Raw genomic sequence first — 19,068 nt, forward strand, 5'->3', positions numbered from 1 at the left:
TACGCAAAGCATAACACTATACAATACGATACAGTTCGAAAACATTTCCATACAGTTCCAATATTTTTCCAAATGCATTACAGTACATACAATACCCAAAACATACGGTCAGTGTCATCACATTAATACGCAACTACACTATGAAACCCGAAGCTTCATAGCGATTACATTGCCAATACGATGTAGCTGACACTAGTACGCAACTACTCCGTGAATCTGACGTTTCACAACAATTACATTGCCAACACGCAACTACTCCGTGAAACTCAAAACTTCACAGTGATTACATTGCCATTACAGTGTAGCTCACACCCCTCGGTGACCAGTTAGGATACGTAGTGATATTTCACACCCTCGAATATAGAGCCAAACACTCTCGCCCACTGTTTTCACACCGGTACATGACGCAGCGTACGGTAATTAGCCGCCACATAGCTGTTTTACAAAATACTTGGAACATTTACATACAACCATACATACCACACTTATTTGGTTTACGACAAATCATATCGTTTTCCAATTCAAGTATACAGTTTATACAAATATGGATAACAGTCATCTCAATAATACAGTTTAAACGAAACAAACAGTTTTCCAAACAAAGTAGAGATGATACCCGAAATCCCCAAATTTTCTCAAAAACTGTAACTTGAAAATCTCGTATTTTACCCGATAGATTTCCACAAATAAGTTACCAAAACATATATACGATCATAGCCTACAAGCTTACCGATCTCGATTTCGAAAATAAACCGAATCCCCTTACCTTAACCCGATTCCAACTACGAACTCTACGGTCCCCAAAACTACAAATCGAGACTCCAAAACCTACAAATCATAGTACGATACATGCTTACAATTCGTACTACTACACATATTCTAAATGAGAAATGAAAATCGAGCCTTACCTCGATTTTAACCCGAAACACGAAATCGCTCAAAACGAAATTTCGATCCGCTAGAAACGTAGAAAACTCTTCCCTGATCCTCACAGTAACGTTCGATTTACGAATCAAGCGACGAATGGCGAAGAAATCAAGAGAGAGAGAGTTCTTCAAGTTTCAGAGAGAGAGGGAGAGGATATTTTGAGATTACTTAGCTTAGAAGCAATGGAAACTGATATTTATAGCCTTTGACTCGGCCGCCCTCGTCGATGAGTCTGCCATTGCCTTCGTCGACTAAGCGGTGGCCTCGTCGACGAGCCTGAGATCCCCAGTTTCCCAAAATATCTCGGCTTCTCCTCGTCGACAAGCCTCTGAATTTCGTCGACGAACTTTGGCTTCGTCAACGAAGCTTGCCCAAATTACCAATTTACCCTTCTTTACATAATTAAATCCACATACTGCAGTTTAGGTTCTTACACACGCGCCCCCAAAGACTTTGTCTCATGACATCTAACAGTACTATGCTCCTTTCTGGTCCTAAAGGGTGAAACTCGAGTAGAAGGCTCGTGAAAATGTGTGTGCTCACATAAATTTTAAAATTGTATCCCTTTAACCCCTACATGTCATCCATATTTACGCATGCTTATTCAAACATATATACAATCAAATATTCACAATTGTATAAACAATATTCAAAAAATAAGATGGAGTAATTAATCAACTAATATAATTCACATTTGAGATAATTATTAATTAATTAATGACTTGACTTTGTAATATATATCCTCAGCAGAGTTGCCAAGTTGTCGCAAGGTCCCAAAGTCGGGGTCCCCGGGGGGGGCGAGGGTGTAAAGATATATGATTTTTGAAAATTTTGAAGAGTCGCCACTAACATATTTTTCCTTGGTGCGGTTAGAATGCCTAATTACTACTCATTTAATTGGTCTCTACAGTAAACCTAGGCTAAGAAACTAGTAGTCTCGGTCCGCATATACCAGGATTAGGATTGGGAGTTCAGTTATGCAAGACAAAGGTATTCGCACACCCTACGTACGTGTTCTATGAACGATACCTAATTAATTAAGAATTATCCCCAAAATGAATTTAATGACCTTTTAATTAACTCTTTTTAAAATTAAACAAACAAATATATAGATGAATAAATGTACAAAATTAATAGGAGATTAGAAAATTTGGGTATGATTTAGGAATGTCTAATAAGATCTCCAAAAGAGGGTATCTTGTTAGAAAACCCCCCCCTCAAAGTTGATACAGGTGAGGTCAAAAAATACCCCATTACCCTTTTTAAAATCTTAGGGACACACCCACCCCAAAAATCAAGAAAATCATCAAAAATATCATTAAAATATTCCTAGATTTTTCAGAATTTTGAAAAAACTTTTATCAGCATTTTAACATTTTTTTCAAACATTTTTGGGATTTTTTTGAAAATTTTTTCTCATTTTTTTGAGTCAAAATAACTCAAAATATTTTTATGGACTACAAAAATATTTTTCTAAAATTTTCCCTATGTTTTTTTTTTATTTTTTATGATTTTTTTACTATTTTTCTATAATTTTTAAAATAAAAAAACAATTATAAAATAATAAACAAAATAATTAAAATAAATATATAAAACAATAAACCGTGTCAACTAGCTCATTCAAAATAGACATATCAACTGTTTCATTAAAAATGAACTTGGTCAATCCAGGGGTGTGACATGTCCACCCACCATGGTGACACGTGGACTCTCTTTTTTTTAAATTTTTTTTGGAAATGGGGTGACATCAACATGACATCACCCTGGACACATGTTAATGCTCAATTGGCCTAAATCTTAAAACATGAATTGCTGACGTGGTAAAGATCTCACTATTTAAAGAAAAGACAGATTAGACGGCACAAATTAGGTCACGTCACCCACTAAGATGGTTGGACCAAAACGTGCCACGTGTCACCATGCAGAGGTGACACATGACCACTAACCCCCCCCCCCCAATATAAAACCTCCATTTTCTCTCTTTTCTCTTATTTTCCCAAGCCTTTTCTCCCTTTTCTTTTCTCCTCCCTCTCTCTCTCTCTCTCTCTCTCTCTCTCTATTAAATGAATTGTGTATTGGTTATATGAAATAATTATTTTTTGTATTTGTTTTTTAGAATTAATTATTTTTGAGATTTTTTGTCTTTACAATCATTTGTTATGTATGCTGCTTTTTCAGAATTAGTCTAATGAAGTAAGCACAAGGAGAGTGTAGTAACTAGGCTACAATAAAAGGAAAATTTTCTAACAACAATATAGAAAGGGCTAGTTACACAAGGACAAAGATGTGATACTAGTAATTTTAGGTAGCAATATTTAAGAATTTGTCAAGAAGATGACCTATAGTTTCCTAAGCATAGTCCTATTGCTAAGCATGTTTTAAAGAAAATAAAGAAGCTGAAAGAGAAATATGTTGTGGTAGTTGATTCGATGAACCAAACTGGCTTAAGTTGGAATATTTTAGAAAATGTATAAAAGTGGAAAGTAACAACATTGAAGGTTTACCTCAAGATTTTTCATTCAATTGCTCAAGCATTTATGATTCCCTTCAATCTATTTATTTGGCAAATTATTTCCACTATTTGATTGTCTATAGTTTAATTTTGGAAAAAATCATTCTAAGGTATGCAATTGAATCCCCAAGTGGCAGCACAAGGATACTAAATTGTGATTATTTCAATCATAGTCCCCTTTGTCATTTAAGACTAGCAAAATTGGCTCCAAGTCCGACAACCGTTTGAAGGACAAAAAAAAAAAAAGAGAGAATGGCTAGTAATACTAATAGGTAAGTTTAGTTCATTGAACGGTTTCAAGCCTTAGATTACACAGTTAATTGCTCAAGTGGGTGAAAGACAAATATCTCTACAACCACATCCAAACAAACTAAAAGTAAGGAAGCGAGATTACGAATTATTAGGGAGCTTCAAGAGTGGGCTTTGATGAAGAAACCAAGGTAGGGATTAAGCTAATGGACGAGAAAATATTCATCGATTATGAGATAATGGATAGATCAAGAAGGATTTTTTGAGGAGAATCATTTTCTTTAGATGCATTTATAAAGAGACTAGTCTTTTGGTTGATTTATCTCTTTTAGTTGTTAGCTATGTTCATGATTTAATTCTTTTTTTTTAGTCGTATTAGTATTTTACATTTGTAGTTTTTAATGTGGGTATAATTTTAAATGCTCACGATGTATGTTTATCGCTTTTGTTGAGGCTCAAGTGTGGTGCTTATTTTGCATATTGCGATTTCTTTAAGTTGGTTGCTTATTTGGGAAAGTCCATAAAGAATAAAGTACTCTATCAAACTATTAATAAATATGATATAGGCCGGAATCATTTATGATTCTATATATTTACTTTTTTAATTAGCACATTAAAGTTGTTTTTATATTTCTACAAGGTGTTGAGTTAACGTGTGAGTTATAGGTTTGACATCATTTTAGTGGCCTCATTATTGTAGATGTTACTGCCTTACTGGTTGATTTTTTATGTGGAAATATTAAAAAAAGAATGGGCAGTTCTTGGCCAGGTTCTATATATTTATTCAATTTGGTTGTATGTACATTAAAGTTTTCTAATATTTTTTAGGCTAAGCCTTCTATTGTGGATGTACATGTCATGATATTATTTTAGTGAGGTTAACCCTAAAATAAGTAGTGTCATATTTTTATGAGGCTAAGTCTCCATATATATATATATATATATACTTGTGGTCTCAAGAAAATTGGTATTAGAGCTTGGATGATTTGATAAGAAAAGATTATATTTTTTTAAGGGTTAAACTGTATTCAAGAATACATTGATACAAGAAAGTAACCAGAAATCCAGGCAATGACTCAGGTGGCAAGGGTGGGCTTGGAATGGGTCACTTGTTGGTTTAAGTCTTACGTTCGATTCTTGTCCAAGCGAGCAAATCCTGTATTTTTTTTTTTTGATTATGCACCGAGTATCTACATGTCCGTTTTATGGTCCACGTGACTAATCCTATATTTATCCCTGCACAGTGAGAAGGGCTTTGTTGCATAGGTGTGGAAATAGTCTGGGTACCTTATCTTGCCACCAGAGTGTGTCAAAGTGTGCCCAGTCAATCGGAGTGTCAAGTGGATGTGCCAGGAAAGCCAAGACACCTGATGTAATAATAAATAAATAAAAATAGAAAGTGATTTAGAAAGGTGGCTGGAGAATTATGATCAATTATCTTTATTAAAAGCCAACTTTTGCAGAGAAATAAGGCGCGAGATCCCAAGTGAGCAAGCGTGTGAGATGCAGCAGTGATATGCCCTTGGCTTGGCAGCACGGTTGCCTCTGCGACTGCGGTGTTTTCACCATCGTAATTCATATATGATATTCTTTCTTGTTTTTAGCTGCTTCCCTTGGCTTGGCAGCACGGTTGCCTCTGCGCCTGCAGTGTTTTCACCATCGTAATTCATATATGATTTTCTTCCTGGTTTTTAGCTGCTTTTGACTTCCTGTCTCATCCCTTCTTCTCTGGATTAGCGAGCGTTTTGTTACACAAAATAAATAATCTTCAACTTTATTAAAATGGATTATCTGGTTCTAAAAAATTAAAGACAGCACGCAAAGAATGAAAGATTAATCAAGGAGTTGTTCTCTTTTGGGTAAGGCTCTTCGATCTCCAGATTTTATCATGTAATCTCCACAACAGAAAAAAATTACGCCATGATTCATGGAAAAGGTAAGAGCACATTTAAACGTATCTGCATTTCAAAATCGCTATTAATAATAATAAAGTAATAATTATGATTATGATTGTATAATCCAAAAACAGAGCACAAATGCATCTCTCCTCCCTCCTTGCGGAAAAACAGAGCGTTCACTGGTGTGATCAACAAGCTGAGTTCTGCGATTTTTAAGCTGAGAACGAAATGGGATTTTTTTTTTTTTTTTTTTTTTTTGTCTTCCCTAATTGCCTCTGCTCGGTGGAGATTGAGATTGATTTTCTCTGAATGAAACCCTGCCGAAACCCAGATGGCCATCTTCATACAACTCCGACCAGACCTTCTCTGCCTCCAACCTCGCGAACGACCCACCATGTTCGTCATCTACTTGAATAAATCCCGATGAGATTTCCGGCTCCAGCTCCGCAACTTTTGCCCTCCTTGACTTTCTGTCCCTCTCAATCACGCAGTCGCACTCACTCTTCCTGCATTTTCCCCTCGTTTCCAGCTTCCGAGACCCACTTTTCCCGAGCCCCAAACACCTCCTCCCCACCGTCCAAGGCACCTTAATCAGCGCCAGAGCCAGCAGGTTCAACACCGCGCAGGGGCAACAGCAGACGGCCACGCAGTCGGCCACCACGCCACCGGCGCACGACCGGCAATGTCTACCGGAGCACTTGAACAGTTCCCCGCCGTCCTCCGCCGCGTGCCTGCTCTTCCGGCGGGATTCGTCGCTGGAAACTTCGCGGATTCCCTTTTTACGCGAAATAGGAGCTAGGATCTTCCCCATTTGACGGATTTCAATTCTCGATCGGCGATTCCTGCAAAGCAAAAATCACAGCCAAAACACTAACACCACTTTGAGCTCTGTCTTCATATTTTCCACAGCCTGAGCTTATCACCATATATATTAGCTGTGTCCTCTGTTTACTTTCTACGGGGGAATTTGAAATCCCACGTACTGGAAAAGGAGTTTCTCATGCATTTATCTTGGTAATTCCCAAAAGGGTAGAGAGAGATTCATGCAATAAATGTCCAGCGAAATGCCAGAATCACTCCCCTTAACATTTCGTGGTCAACACAGCTCGCCATTAATGGCGAGCTTTATGAGAATCACCTGGGAGATAAAGCTTCTGGTTGGAGATTGAAATTGGGAGTGTTTGGTTTGGGGATTTCGTTTCCCATCGGCGCGTGGCCCGTGGAAAAGCAATTCTCACCATTTTAAGAAATATTTACCGAGGAAGGAAAAAGGAATCAAAAGCAGAGGTGCCATGTGCAGCAACCCATTTTCTAAATCTCTTTCAATTATGATTTTTCAATTTTTTTTATTCTATTGGGTGAAAAGAACATGGTAACGTGAAGCATTGGAAAAATTGTGCTTCATTGAATTTTTTGGTACAAAGGCATGTAAAGGGTTTAAATACTTTAATTTAAACAATTAGAGGTTTAAAGCTTTACCTTTTCTAGTAATGTCATTTTTGACATTTATATTTTAATAAATTCGAATGTTGAATTTTTAAAAAAATTTGATTGTCAAAATGAATGGGTTGATTTCACGTGTAAATGTTTAAAATTCATCGTGTTACTTTGCTGAAGTAATTTTTTCTTTTATAAAATGTCGACATTTGGAGAAACATTTAGTAGTGGAGAACAGCTAAATAAGAGGAAAATATGGCATGTGACACATTATGTGATGAATAAAACATTCTCACATGATATAAATACCAGTGTACAAATGACTCGTACAATTATTTATGCAGAAATTACTAATTTAAACTAGATAAACGCATAATATTTTAAATATCTAATCATATCCTTGAATTTGAGATGATTTTATTTTTAGAATGTTTGACGGAATTGATAATCATTAATGATATGATTAGTTATATAAACTATGATAATGTTTAGATAGTTAATCTAATAATTTCTCAATATTCACATATAAATAGCGCTTATCTCACTTAGCTGCAAAAAAAAAATAAATTAATTTTTAAAAATTAATAAAATCAAAAAACAAATTTTCTATGCAAATATTAGAAAATTAAAAAATAAGGTATATTTTCTTTAAAAAAATAAAAAATAGAACTAGATAAGCCTATGGACTCATAGGAACTTTAAAAACATTAAAAAAGAAAAATTAAAATTGGAAACCAAAAATATTTTCACAATCGGATAAGCCTAAGGCCTCATTTGCAACATGGTTAGGTGGCGAGGAGCGGGAGAAAAACTTTAAGAATTAATTCATAATAATTTAATTTTACACATTACTAATATTAAATTTTTCTTAATTTTTAATCATATTAAATTTTTTGTAAATTAATTTCTTACAGCTTTTTTTTTTCCCACATTCCTTGCTAGCTAACCTCACTAATATTAAAAGTTTTTTATTTTTAATTAAAATTAATTTTTAAAATTTTTAATTGTATTTAATGTAGATAGAAAGTACAATAAAAATAAATTTCCTTCCTCTTTTCTCTTTTCTCTTTTCTTCCCTTCAAACAAAATATTAAAAAAAAAAAAAAACCCCAAGTGATTGATTATCTGCAAGGTTTCAAGTGATTTGTGATTAAAACTCTATCTAGGGAAAAGAGAAAACATGAGAACTATTAATCAATCATTTTGCAACAAGAGAGGGGGAGGGCCACCATAGCTAGCTACCTTCTTATCCCAAAAGAAAGAGAGAGAGAGAGAGAGAGAGAGAGAGAGAGAGTCATGTGGGGTGGTTACAAATTTATATCAGAGTGACCTGTTTGGATGTTTCCTCTTTTTTATATATGGAGAGAGGGTGCCTTGACATATGAAGGGAATGAACAGAAATAAAGGGTGAGAGAGGTGAGAAGAGACGCTGAAAGTCAGAAAGCCAACTCAGTGAAACACTTTCCTCCAATGGGTTTTCTTGAAGACTCATCCTTTCATATGTCTTGTACCCCTTTACCCTTCCTACCAATGCTATTCTCTTGTTTGTACTCTCACCCATTTGTCGTCCATCTGCATTGAATTGCCCAAGAGAATATAACATCAACCACCTTTATTTTATTTACACCAAGATAGGTGCCTCGCATGCACGGACAAACAAGTAAACTGAAAAATCAAACTTGAAATCTTGAGACCATCCAAGCCTAACTTTGCCCTTATCACTTGAGATCCAGTTGAGCCCTAGCTCTCGACACATTGTTAGCTTAATCCATGAATTGTGATTCATGATCCATCCCATGTGCCTCTCTTGACATGATCTGACAATTTGGATCTTTGCAGATGTTAGGGTTTTGATTCTGGGAGGTGATCAGGAGGGCAGGGAAAGAGTTTGGGCTCTCTTTTGATCCGTCTCTCTTATTTGATTAACCATCTCAATATGTATACATCAAGTTTTTGTATGGCTATCATCTTCCCTCGCTTTGATTCTTGAAGGGCAGGGATGTTTTTTTCTTTCTTTTTACCAACTCTGCGGTGTTTATCAATTTACCCTTAAATTTTCAACCATGGTAGATGAGAGGTAGGTTTTTTGTGAAAGCATAGATGTGTTAAGGTATGGCTATCTATCTTCTTGCAAAAGCCAAGTCTTCCCTGACTATGATTCTTGAAGGGCAGTTGAGTCTGTGGCATATATCCTTATATCAACTCTCTGCTATTTAAAAATTTTACCTACCCTTAAAATTTCAGTTAAACATGATAATACAAATGTCAGGATTTGTATAAGAGAAAGTTGGGATACAAAACAAAGAGCACAAGGGTGACGGGAGGCTTTTTTTTTTTTGTCTTTTTTTTTTTCTTCCCTGAAGCAGCCCTCTAATACTTTATTAAAGGGAGGATTAGACTAAGAGAGAAGAGAGTGACAATCCTCACCTTTTTCAAAAAATGGTTTTGCTCATTAATTAAGTTAAAGTGAGCAGAAAATGGGAGTTGTGGATGGCTACCACTCAACAGATATTTGAGGCAAAAGAGGTGGGCTTAGCCATTAATCATTTATGGAGTTATATGAACGTGACAATTCACCAACTAGAATGGTGTGTCTTGTTTTCCTTGAATGAGAGTTTAGGGGACTCCAATCCTCAATCCTAGTCGACATAAACCTGTATTATTAAACTAAAATTTTCGGCATCAATTGCCTCCCACTCCCTAATGCGCACAAACTTCTTGTCTAGGCCATGACATTAAAGTTATTCGAGGACTAATGGTACCTTACAACTTCTCAATGCCTATAATCTAGGATCATTATTTGGAGTAAAATTTATTTTTCTTCTTCCAAGCTAGAGCACCTTTCGAGCAATTAAGAGAAAAATTTAAATTTTCTTGATGATTATAAGAAAGGTGCTCAGTCAGGAATACGAAATCTTTGCTTTCCCTTTCCTAGGAAAGAATATTTTAAGGGGTTTAACAATACATTGGGCTCCAGCCTTTTTTTTACTTTCTTCTGCATCGTAACTTTCCTCTTATAACAAATCAACATTGCCATTATATTCTTCCTTTTACATTTCAAAACCTTATCTTCATTGTGTCAAGGTACGATCTACTTGATCTCCCTTTTATTTTCTGAAAATCTCCCTTTCATTTTCTCATGCATTTTCAATCTATTTATTTCCTTCTTTCTTTGCTAAAGAGTCTTCATCTCCCAATGCTTCTTAGTCCCCCAATACTATCCTACTCATGGTAAGGACTCTTGATTGTGAGATACTCCCCACCCCACCCCAACCCAACCTAACCCAACCCAAAACCTAAGGGATTTCCTCTAGTGGGAGAGGGCTAAAAGGTAGTCCCTTGTCATTGTGGAACTCTTTAAGAAGTCACTATATTCCTCTTCCAAAACCATCCTTGAGCTTGATGAGGAGGCAAACACTTTTGTTGATAAACAAGAGCTCTGATGGCCAAAACACTACTCTAGATAATTCTTTCCTTTGCTCAAATCAAAATTAGTATATAACTATGGTAATTACAAATGATTAGCAATTTGTAACGACCCGAGGAATAATGGTATTTAAATAATAAAAAGAAAGGGAAATGGAAACTGGAAACCGAAGGAGGCAGTCGACGACATTGCATTTTGGAAAGGATAAATCCCGAGAAATTTTTCAACTCATCGTCGACGAATACAGGGGACTTGTTGATGAGGGTATAACAGGAGCTTGTCGACGAGGGAATGATTTTGGGGTTCTGAATTTCGTCTACAAAGGGAAAAGTTCGTCGACGATTTTCTATTGACCTCGTCGACGAAGGCCATAATTTAAGTAGGCCTAAAATTCATTTTTGGATGAAATTTCCTGCGCAGATCTTCTCTCTCTTTTACCCTTCGGTCCCTCCTCCTTCTCTCTTCGATTTCGGGTCGGACTTTAGCCGGTTCGAGGATCTGAAGCCACCACGATGCTCTTAGGAAAGTTCTCTGCAAGTCTGCCGGAGCAAATCGTCGGTGGAGCTGAGTTGGAAACCATCCCAAATCCAGGGTAAGACTTTCTACTCAGTATTTGGTTAATTGATAGTTGTAGGAAGTGATATACGCATAGAAATACTGAACTTTAGTTCTGGGAAATGTTATTTTCAGGGTGTTGAGTAGGGAACCCTGCGGGTGCGGGACAGATTTTCTTAAGGGTTTTTCAGGAATCAGGTAAGGGGATAAAATAAGTTAGTTCTTTTTTAGAAAATGTATGTATATATATAGTATTTGATTTCAAGAAAGTAAATATGTTCATATATATGATTTATATTTGAGAAAACACTATTAAAAATGATGATATGTTGAATATGCAAAAAACCTGTTAGTGTGGCATGAGTAAAAATTGTTATGAAATACTGTTTTTTGAGAATGTGTTAATGATACGGATTTTTATAATGGAAAATCGGTGTACGGGCCGAGATGTTAATATGTTTTGCCGACATACGGGTCATGCTATGTGTATGATTTGCCAGCGTACGGGCCATGCTATGTGTATGATTTGCCAGCGTACGGGCTGAGCTATGTATATAATTTACTGGCGTACGGGTCGAGCTATGAATATGATTTGCTAGCGTACGGACTGTGCTATGATTTACCGGCGTACGGGCCGAGCAATGATAAAATGTGTAATACCGGCGTACGAGCTGATGATTTTCATGATATACGAATATATGCAAAGTGATATGATTGATTTGGTAATTAATGATATGAAATATCCATGTATCACAGTTTCAGTATATGTTATATGATATCAGAACCTGGTTGGCTTGGTCTAGGCTAATATTTGCACGATACCGTTGCTATGTGTCCATGGTCATCATGATTATGATATTTGTGTTAACGCCGCTGTACGGAGTGGTGTGATATTGGATAGTCGATGTGGTTTTTAAGAACTGTGTGAGCGCCCTTGGTGTACGGACCAGGTCAAGCAGACCCATCAGACTTACAAACTGTACTTTTGACTTGGCAGTGGTCGGCCAACCATTGTCGGATCCCGCCTTCGAGCCACACAACCCAATCATGTAGGGGTAATACATGACAACAGCCAGCTAACCTACGAGGAATGTTTTTGTATTATTATTATTATATGAGATAAAATATGTTTATGAAAATGCAGTATGTTCTGTCATGTTTTGATGATATATATGTTTTCCCAGATCTGACAAAACAGTTACTGAATATGTTCTGTATGGTATATGTATAACACAAAATACTCATATTGTCATACACTGGTATTAGTTTATTTCCCTTACTGAGAGGTGTCTCACCCCAAAATTTTATAAACTTTTTAGGAGCCCCTGATAGGAGAGCGGATAAAGCCCCGCTGATCTAGTACGGTTGGTCTGCCCTTTCGGAAGGGTGAGTATTTTGATAAGGTCGGATGTATTTTGTGGAATTGGCCCTAAGACATCTTTTTAGTTTGAGTGTTGTGTATATATATATATATACAGTGATTGTAGTAACTTTGGTATTGTGATCTATGGTATAATGAGATGTATATGATTGTTTATTTCTTACTGCTTAGGCTTCCGTTTTGTGTTCTGATGTATCACTGATACCCACGAGTCAAGAAGGATTATGATCTGCTGAGTGGGGATTGGTGATATTGATTTTATTATATTTTTTAAAAAAAATGTGAAAATTAAGCAGATCGTCACACAACCACCAATGTAAAATTTTTAAGAAGCCACTCAGATTTATGTGAAACATTCTTTGGTGTGAAAGGACAATTATGGAACCAAAGTCCCCTTCCAATATCTTTCAATACATCAATATAGTAGGATTACAACAAGAGCTTTTCCTAATTAAAACTAAAGACATACATCAATTAAAATCATAAAAAATAACACATTCTTGGCACCAAACACAGTTTAAGTCATCACTAACCCCGTGGAACCAAATAAGAATAAATTTTGGAAGAGTGTCACTCAAAAATAAAGATTATTGTCCTAACAAAGAAAACTAGTCTTAGGGATCATTTGGAATTAGTTATGTAGAACTTTTTTTTTTTTTTCTTTCAGAAAAGTGTTGAATTTAATGAATGTTGATAATAATAAATTTTGAACTGAAAAGTGGTGAAATTTATAAGTTGTGTTTGGTTGTATTTAGAATAAGTGGTATATGGATGTTTACTTTTACTATAGGGTACTATATAATTATTTTTAAACATAATTTAAATGAAAAATACCAATATGTTTTTATTAATAATTTAATTAATAAGTATTTTAATTATTTACAATTAAAATTTAAATATTTTTTATAAAAAATAATATAAGATTGTTATTTTTAATTAATAATAATCTTGTTGTTAATGCACATTAATAAAATATTGCTATCATATTAAATTATATATAATAAAAGTAATATTATTAAGTAAATATAAAATTTTAACTTATTTAATATTAATTTAAATTAATAAATAGTTTTTTTCAATCCAGAATTAAATTACAATAAATAATTTGTATTTTTAAATGTTTTTTAAACAGAAATACTAATATTTTTATAAAAAAATTTAAATGATCATTATATCAATTTTCTATTCAAATTTAAATATTTTCCATTAACTAAAATAATATACTATTATCTATTACTTAACAATAAACTTGTTATTAATGTATATTTATAACATATGATTATCACGTTAATTTATGTTAAAAATAGTATCAATAATAAAATTAAAACTTTTAGTTTATTTAATGTAAATTTAAGTTTATATATGGATCTTTTTATTCATTGCTTAATTTAATTATATTGTATTAATAATTAGTAGGCCATAATGCATAGTAAAATAATATATGATTAGTTTTTAATTATCAATTTAATTAATAATTATGTTAACTGTTATTTTTAATTAATATTTAAATATTTCTATTAATTAAAAATAATATAATGTTATTTTTTGATTAACAATAAATCTTGTTCTTAATTTATATTTATAACATATGATTATCATATTAATTTATGTTAAAATAATATTATAATTAAATTAACATTTTTTATTTTTAATATTTATTTAAATTAATTGATGGTTCTTCTTCGTCATTCCAAAATTGAATTTTATTTCATTAATAATTGATATATTATAATACATAACAAAATAATATATAATTATCTTCTAATGTATTTTTAAAATTATAAAATAGCCACTAAAGTTTTTATATTTATAAAATTGACCCCTCTATAAACAGTGTTACTTATAAGTTGTCAAACTATTTTGATCTGTTTCTCAAAATTCACTTAAATAATTATTAAAAGAATGATTCCAAAAAAGTACTTTTTGCTATGAATGTTTGCTCTAGTACAAGTCAAATGTATTTTTTTTGTAAAAATACTTATTTTAAGTAATAAATGTTATAAACACTTTTTTAAGTGCTCCCAAATGGGGGCTTAAAGAGCTTCAAATCACAATCAAATCATCCAATAGTGTAGATAGGCTAGTCACAAAGTGGTGTTAAACTTTCAACTCAATCCACCAAGAAATTTTGGTAGCTTTAATTTGGACAACATGATTGTGATATAAAGCTTTCCCAAGTTAGATTTATTATTAGGTAAGACCTATATATATCTCATTTTTTCTTCAATCTATCATGTTGATACCTTAAATTTTATTGCATTCCAAGAATTGTAATTCTTAATGATTATTGTTTATGTATGCCTTTAGTTCCAACTAAATAAAGACTCTTTTGCAATCTTACAATTTTATCACAATGAAATGTTAGAAGCTTGCTCTGATCCTTCAACTTTTTCTTTGATATTGAAGAGTTTTCCACGTAAATCTTATATCTACTTTATGTGTGCGACTTATTTTGTATCGTGGGTTGCTAATCACTTATGATATTTTGGCCATTAATTATCATATCAATTGTTTATTTGAACAAGAATAAAACTCATCCTATGCTATTGTGCATTAGTCATCACTTCCTACCCCTTTTTCTCAATAATAGAGCATAATGCCCTTACTTTTGAGGATCATCCAAAGATATTGCATTTTGCATTCCATCACCCTTTGCCTTATTAATGCTAATGAGAGTGCTTGTCTTGAGCATTATTTTCCACTTTTCTCTTGTCCTTCCAAGGCTTGCTTTACTCGATTCTCTATTTTATTCATTGTTTCTTCTTAATTCTACCTCCTATCTATCCTACATGCTTTTCTACTTTGCAATACTTATCCACCTCATCTATAATCTTGAATGATATCTTTATGAACCTCAAAGAAGATATGGGTAGTCAATTGGAACTGATAAATAAATGTAGCTACCACCACTTTGGGACTTAAATTGGGTTTATAATATGCTTCAACATTGAAAAACCAATATACACTTTTTGTCTCTTTTTTTTTTTATACTCTTGCAAAGATTTTCCTTGCCTCTATCTTAACTTTATATGGTTGGTGGAAGTCTTTTGCATTCTCATACTTCGAATAAAATGGTTATTTAAAAAAAAAATTTAAAAACTAGATTATTAGAAGGAACCTATCAAGAAGGTCTAAGGTTGGAATACCACATTTGGCATACTTTCATAGTGTTATAGTGGAAGCCCTACACATCATTGCATTTAATGATCCATAGAGTAGTCTAAATCCTTGAACATCTCGAAATAATCAATGGGATCTACCTTGCCATCTTAAGAACACGTTACCATATTTTGAATCCATAGGGAAAAGGGTTCCTCAATCACTCCATGGATGAATCGAATATCCTCTTTTGGAGGAATAGGTGCAAGCTTTAGTATGCCTTCTTAAGTGCTCGCTTTAACTTCAAAGATCCATTTGTTTTTTTCTTCAACATGAGATCCATTAAGGGGCAGTACATGGGATGATGTACAACGGAATCACAACAATCATGTCCTTCTTCTTATTTGCCTTTGACATGGTAGTCGAGCACATTGTGTGAATTGTACTCCACTCATGATATAAGCTACATTGAGCTAATAACAATTTTATATTCAGAGCACATTGTGTGAATTGTACTCCACTCATGATATAAGCTACATTGAGCTAATAACAATTTTATATTCAGAGTTGCATTCTGCCTTAGAAGTAGTATAATGTCACTCGAGATGACTTGTATAGGTGTAAATTTGATTGACCAAATAGCACCTCAAAATAGGAGGAGTTAGCGTGACCATCTTTATGGTCAAGGGGTTGGTCATGGCAAGTGCTTATAGACGAAAATGAGAGCAGACCATAGATATCATTGTACCTTCCATTGACAATGTCAGACTATTGATTTAATTTTTGGTTGTGGTAAGTAGACATCCAACGTTTCACTCTACAAATAAAGAGCACAAGGTTGACTGTTGGATATGCTTAGAAAGAACCCCTTAATGCTTAAGTTAATAAAGAAAAATGCATAATTAGACTAAGAAGGAGGGTGAAGTCATGTCTTTTCTTGTGGCAATTTTTCCTTTAAATAGACGTGAAAGCAATAGGACTTGTAAACAAATATCATTAAGCAATGATTGAAGGTGAACCTAGTGCACTAAAAATGGTTGGCTAAGGGCATAACGGTTGGCTAGGATTATGAACCTCGTTTTCCTTGGACACAAATCTCGGTGCATGACTCCCTACTCTTAGTTCGCATTGAACTGTTTTCCATTACCAAAATATCCCATATTAAAGTGTAACAAAATTTATTTTTAAACTCTCATAATTGTAAACAATTAGGTTAAATGATTTTAAAACATAGTATCAAAAAGCTTCGTTAAACTAAAAGTCTATAGTGACTAAATTTTTTAACATAATGTAATTGATTTATTTATTCTTTTATCCTCTTTTAAAATCTACGATCTTGAGGTATGTTAAATAATAGATATTATTATGGTGCTCTCACCTGTTAACCTTGATTTTAATTTGAATTTTTTTGAATAAATTGATGATTTAATATCGATTCTATTGATGATTTAATATCAATTCTATAAGACGATAACTTTCACTCTACGAAGCATGTTTTACTCAATTGATCAAAATGCTTTAGTCAATGACTTCTCAACATCATATTAGTGAAAACTTTTTCGTAACAAAGAAAAAATGAGAAGATTTATAGAAATGGGTGGACAAAAACGAAAAAAAAAATATTTAAATATTGAGAAAACAAATAATTATATCATGTAAATTTACCTTCCAAATTTGTATTTTACCACAAACATAAGATCATGAAGAGAGAACGAGAAGAGGTGCGATAATTGAATAGTAAAATTCCGTTAGTAAAAAAAATTCAATAATCTCACGAGTGAATAAGAATGTAAGAATTTAGAACACAAATAGTATTTTTCTTACAACAGGTTACATGCCCTAAACCCTTGAGACCGGTGTCATTAATACAAGTCCCTACAAGTTTAGTTCATGCGGAACATATTGCATTATGAAATAAATAAGACAAGGGCTTGTTTGGAGAAGCAACAAAAGAATCAGTTCTGAATTCAACATATTTCCAATTGAAGACTACTAGCTAAGCATGTTAGTTCTATGAGAAAAATTCCAGCTAGGGCCAACCATGTGCATCCAATCTTAGTTTGATTAAGAGCAATTTCAAGAATACTCTCAAAGATGCAATTGGAGTAGATTCTGATAGTTGAATTTGAATTTGAGTGTAAACATATGAACTCAAACCTCAAATCTCAAACCATTCGAACCTCCAAATCAAATTTTAGTTGAATCTCAAAATTAAAAAAATTAAAGTGACATTGGGAGTATGAATTTTTAAGGTTCGGATTTGAATTGAGGTTCTTTGATAGAAAGTCAATACAAATTATACTACATTTTATCAAAATCTAAACAAATAAAATTTCGAATTCCTTACACTTAAATGCAAGGTAAGTATTTTTTAAAATTTGGACTAATCCAAATTCATATCCTAAAATTTATGTTGCCAAATACTATGGTAAGAAATAGGAAAATCCACTAATTGAGGGATCAAATGTTAATGGTTGGACTTGTTAAAATTTCTGAGTATCAGTCCTTCCCCTTTGTTTTTGGGGGGATGATGTAATGGGATGTGACAGAGTTTCAAGCTTCATTTACAGTTTAGGAAGCTGTACTGTTTTACAGATAGTGATTACTAATTAATCAGTAAAGAGAGGAGCGACCAACTAGAGAGAGACTTATCAGAGAATTTTCACGAAAGAGGAAAGCACAACCTTTCACACAGCTATACCCACTCACCAATCGTAAACCCTCTACCCACAAAGGACATCAAGCATGCATGAGCTACCATTGATGATCTCAAAAGCAGAAAACGAAAAAAGAAAAAAGGAACTAACCTGTGCTATGTCCTGCTCTGCTCTGTTCTGCTCTGTTCTGGACCAGAACCAATGGTTCTTCCTCACTGCATTTCTCCAGATACCCACTGCCTACTTTGCTCACACTGGAGAGTACTGTTGAGAACTCCAGAGAGGCTAGCTAGCTAGCTAGCTAGCTGTAGGTTGTAAATTTTGAGAGCTCTGCTCTCTCCACCCTCACTGCCACTGATGATTTAATGATCACAACGTTGATCTGATCTGAGTTGCTGCCCATCTGATGCATTAGTTTTTGTATTTTATGGAACAACTTCATTTCTGTGAGAGAGAACTGAATCACCAACCCCTTCCCCCCCCCCCCCCCAAAAAAAAAAAACTCTTTATCTTTTCTCTGTGTTTCTGGCTCTGCGAAGTGGTGTACTACTTTAATGTAAAAATATCAGAAAACGCATGGCTTTAATGAAGATTTACGAGTTACTGTAATAATAAATTATCATAATAATAATGTCAGGTTTTCAGAGAGAGAGAGAGAGAGAGGGTGATTGGATCGGCACAAGGGGTTTCATTTTCATGTTTCCCGATGGCAGGGAATATGGGGAAACTGTCCCTATGGTTCTTCCCGGCTTTTCTTCCACTTCACCGCTCTGGCGTTTTGATTCTTCCCGGCGTGGAGTGCCGCACGTGACTGCAGATTCCACCATGTGTGTCTACAGTGCCTTAACTCAAATTAACAATTAACAAAAATAAGGGAGAAAAATAAAATAGCGGGAATATTTTCGTGTTAAAATTGGAAATTTATC

The 19,068-nt window shown here is 34.0% G+C and overlaps 1 protein-coding gene across 1 annotated transcript; it reads right to left on the reverse strand.

The window, feature by feature from the left end:
- Nucleotides 1–5,612: 5,612 nt before the first annotated feature.
- LOC131168484 (uncharacterized) lies at nucleotides 5,613–18,698 on the reverse strand. Its single transcript, XM_058127941.1, has 2 exons — nucleotides 18,293–18,698; nucleotides 5,613–6,428 (listed from the first exon to the last, which is right to left on the reverse strand). Exon 2 carries the CDS (start codon nucleotides 6,395–6,397, stop codon nucleotides 5,852–5,854), a length of 546 nt encoding a protein of 181 aa, XP_057983924.1. The 5' UTR covers nucleotides 6,398–6,428; nucleotides 18,293–18,698; the 3' UTR covers nucleotides 5,613–5,851.
- Nucleotides 18,699–19,068: the final 370 nt, after the last annotated feature.

Source organism: Malania oleifera, chromosome 11, assembly GCF_029873635.1.
Source record: "Malania oleifera isolate guangnan ecotype guangnan chromosome 11, ASM2987363v1, whole genome shotgun sequence".
NCBI lineage: Eukaryota > Viridiplantae > Streptophyta > Magnoliopsida > Santalales > Ximeniaceae > Malania > Malania oleifera.

What these genes read in the sequence shown, in the direction of transcription:
- LOC131168484 (XM_058127941.1), bottom strand. Translation starts at nt 6,397, where the DNA reads ATGGGGAAGATCCTAGCTCCTATTTCGCGTAAAAAGGGAATCCGCGAA.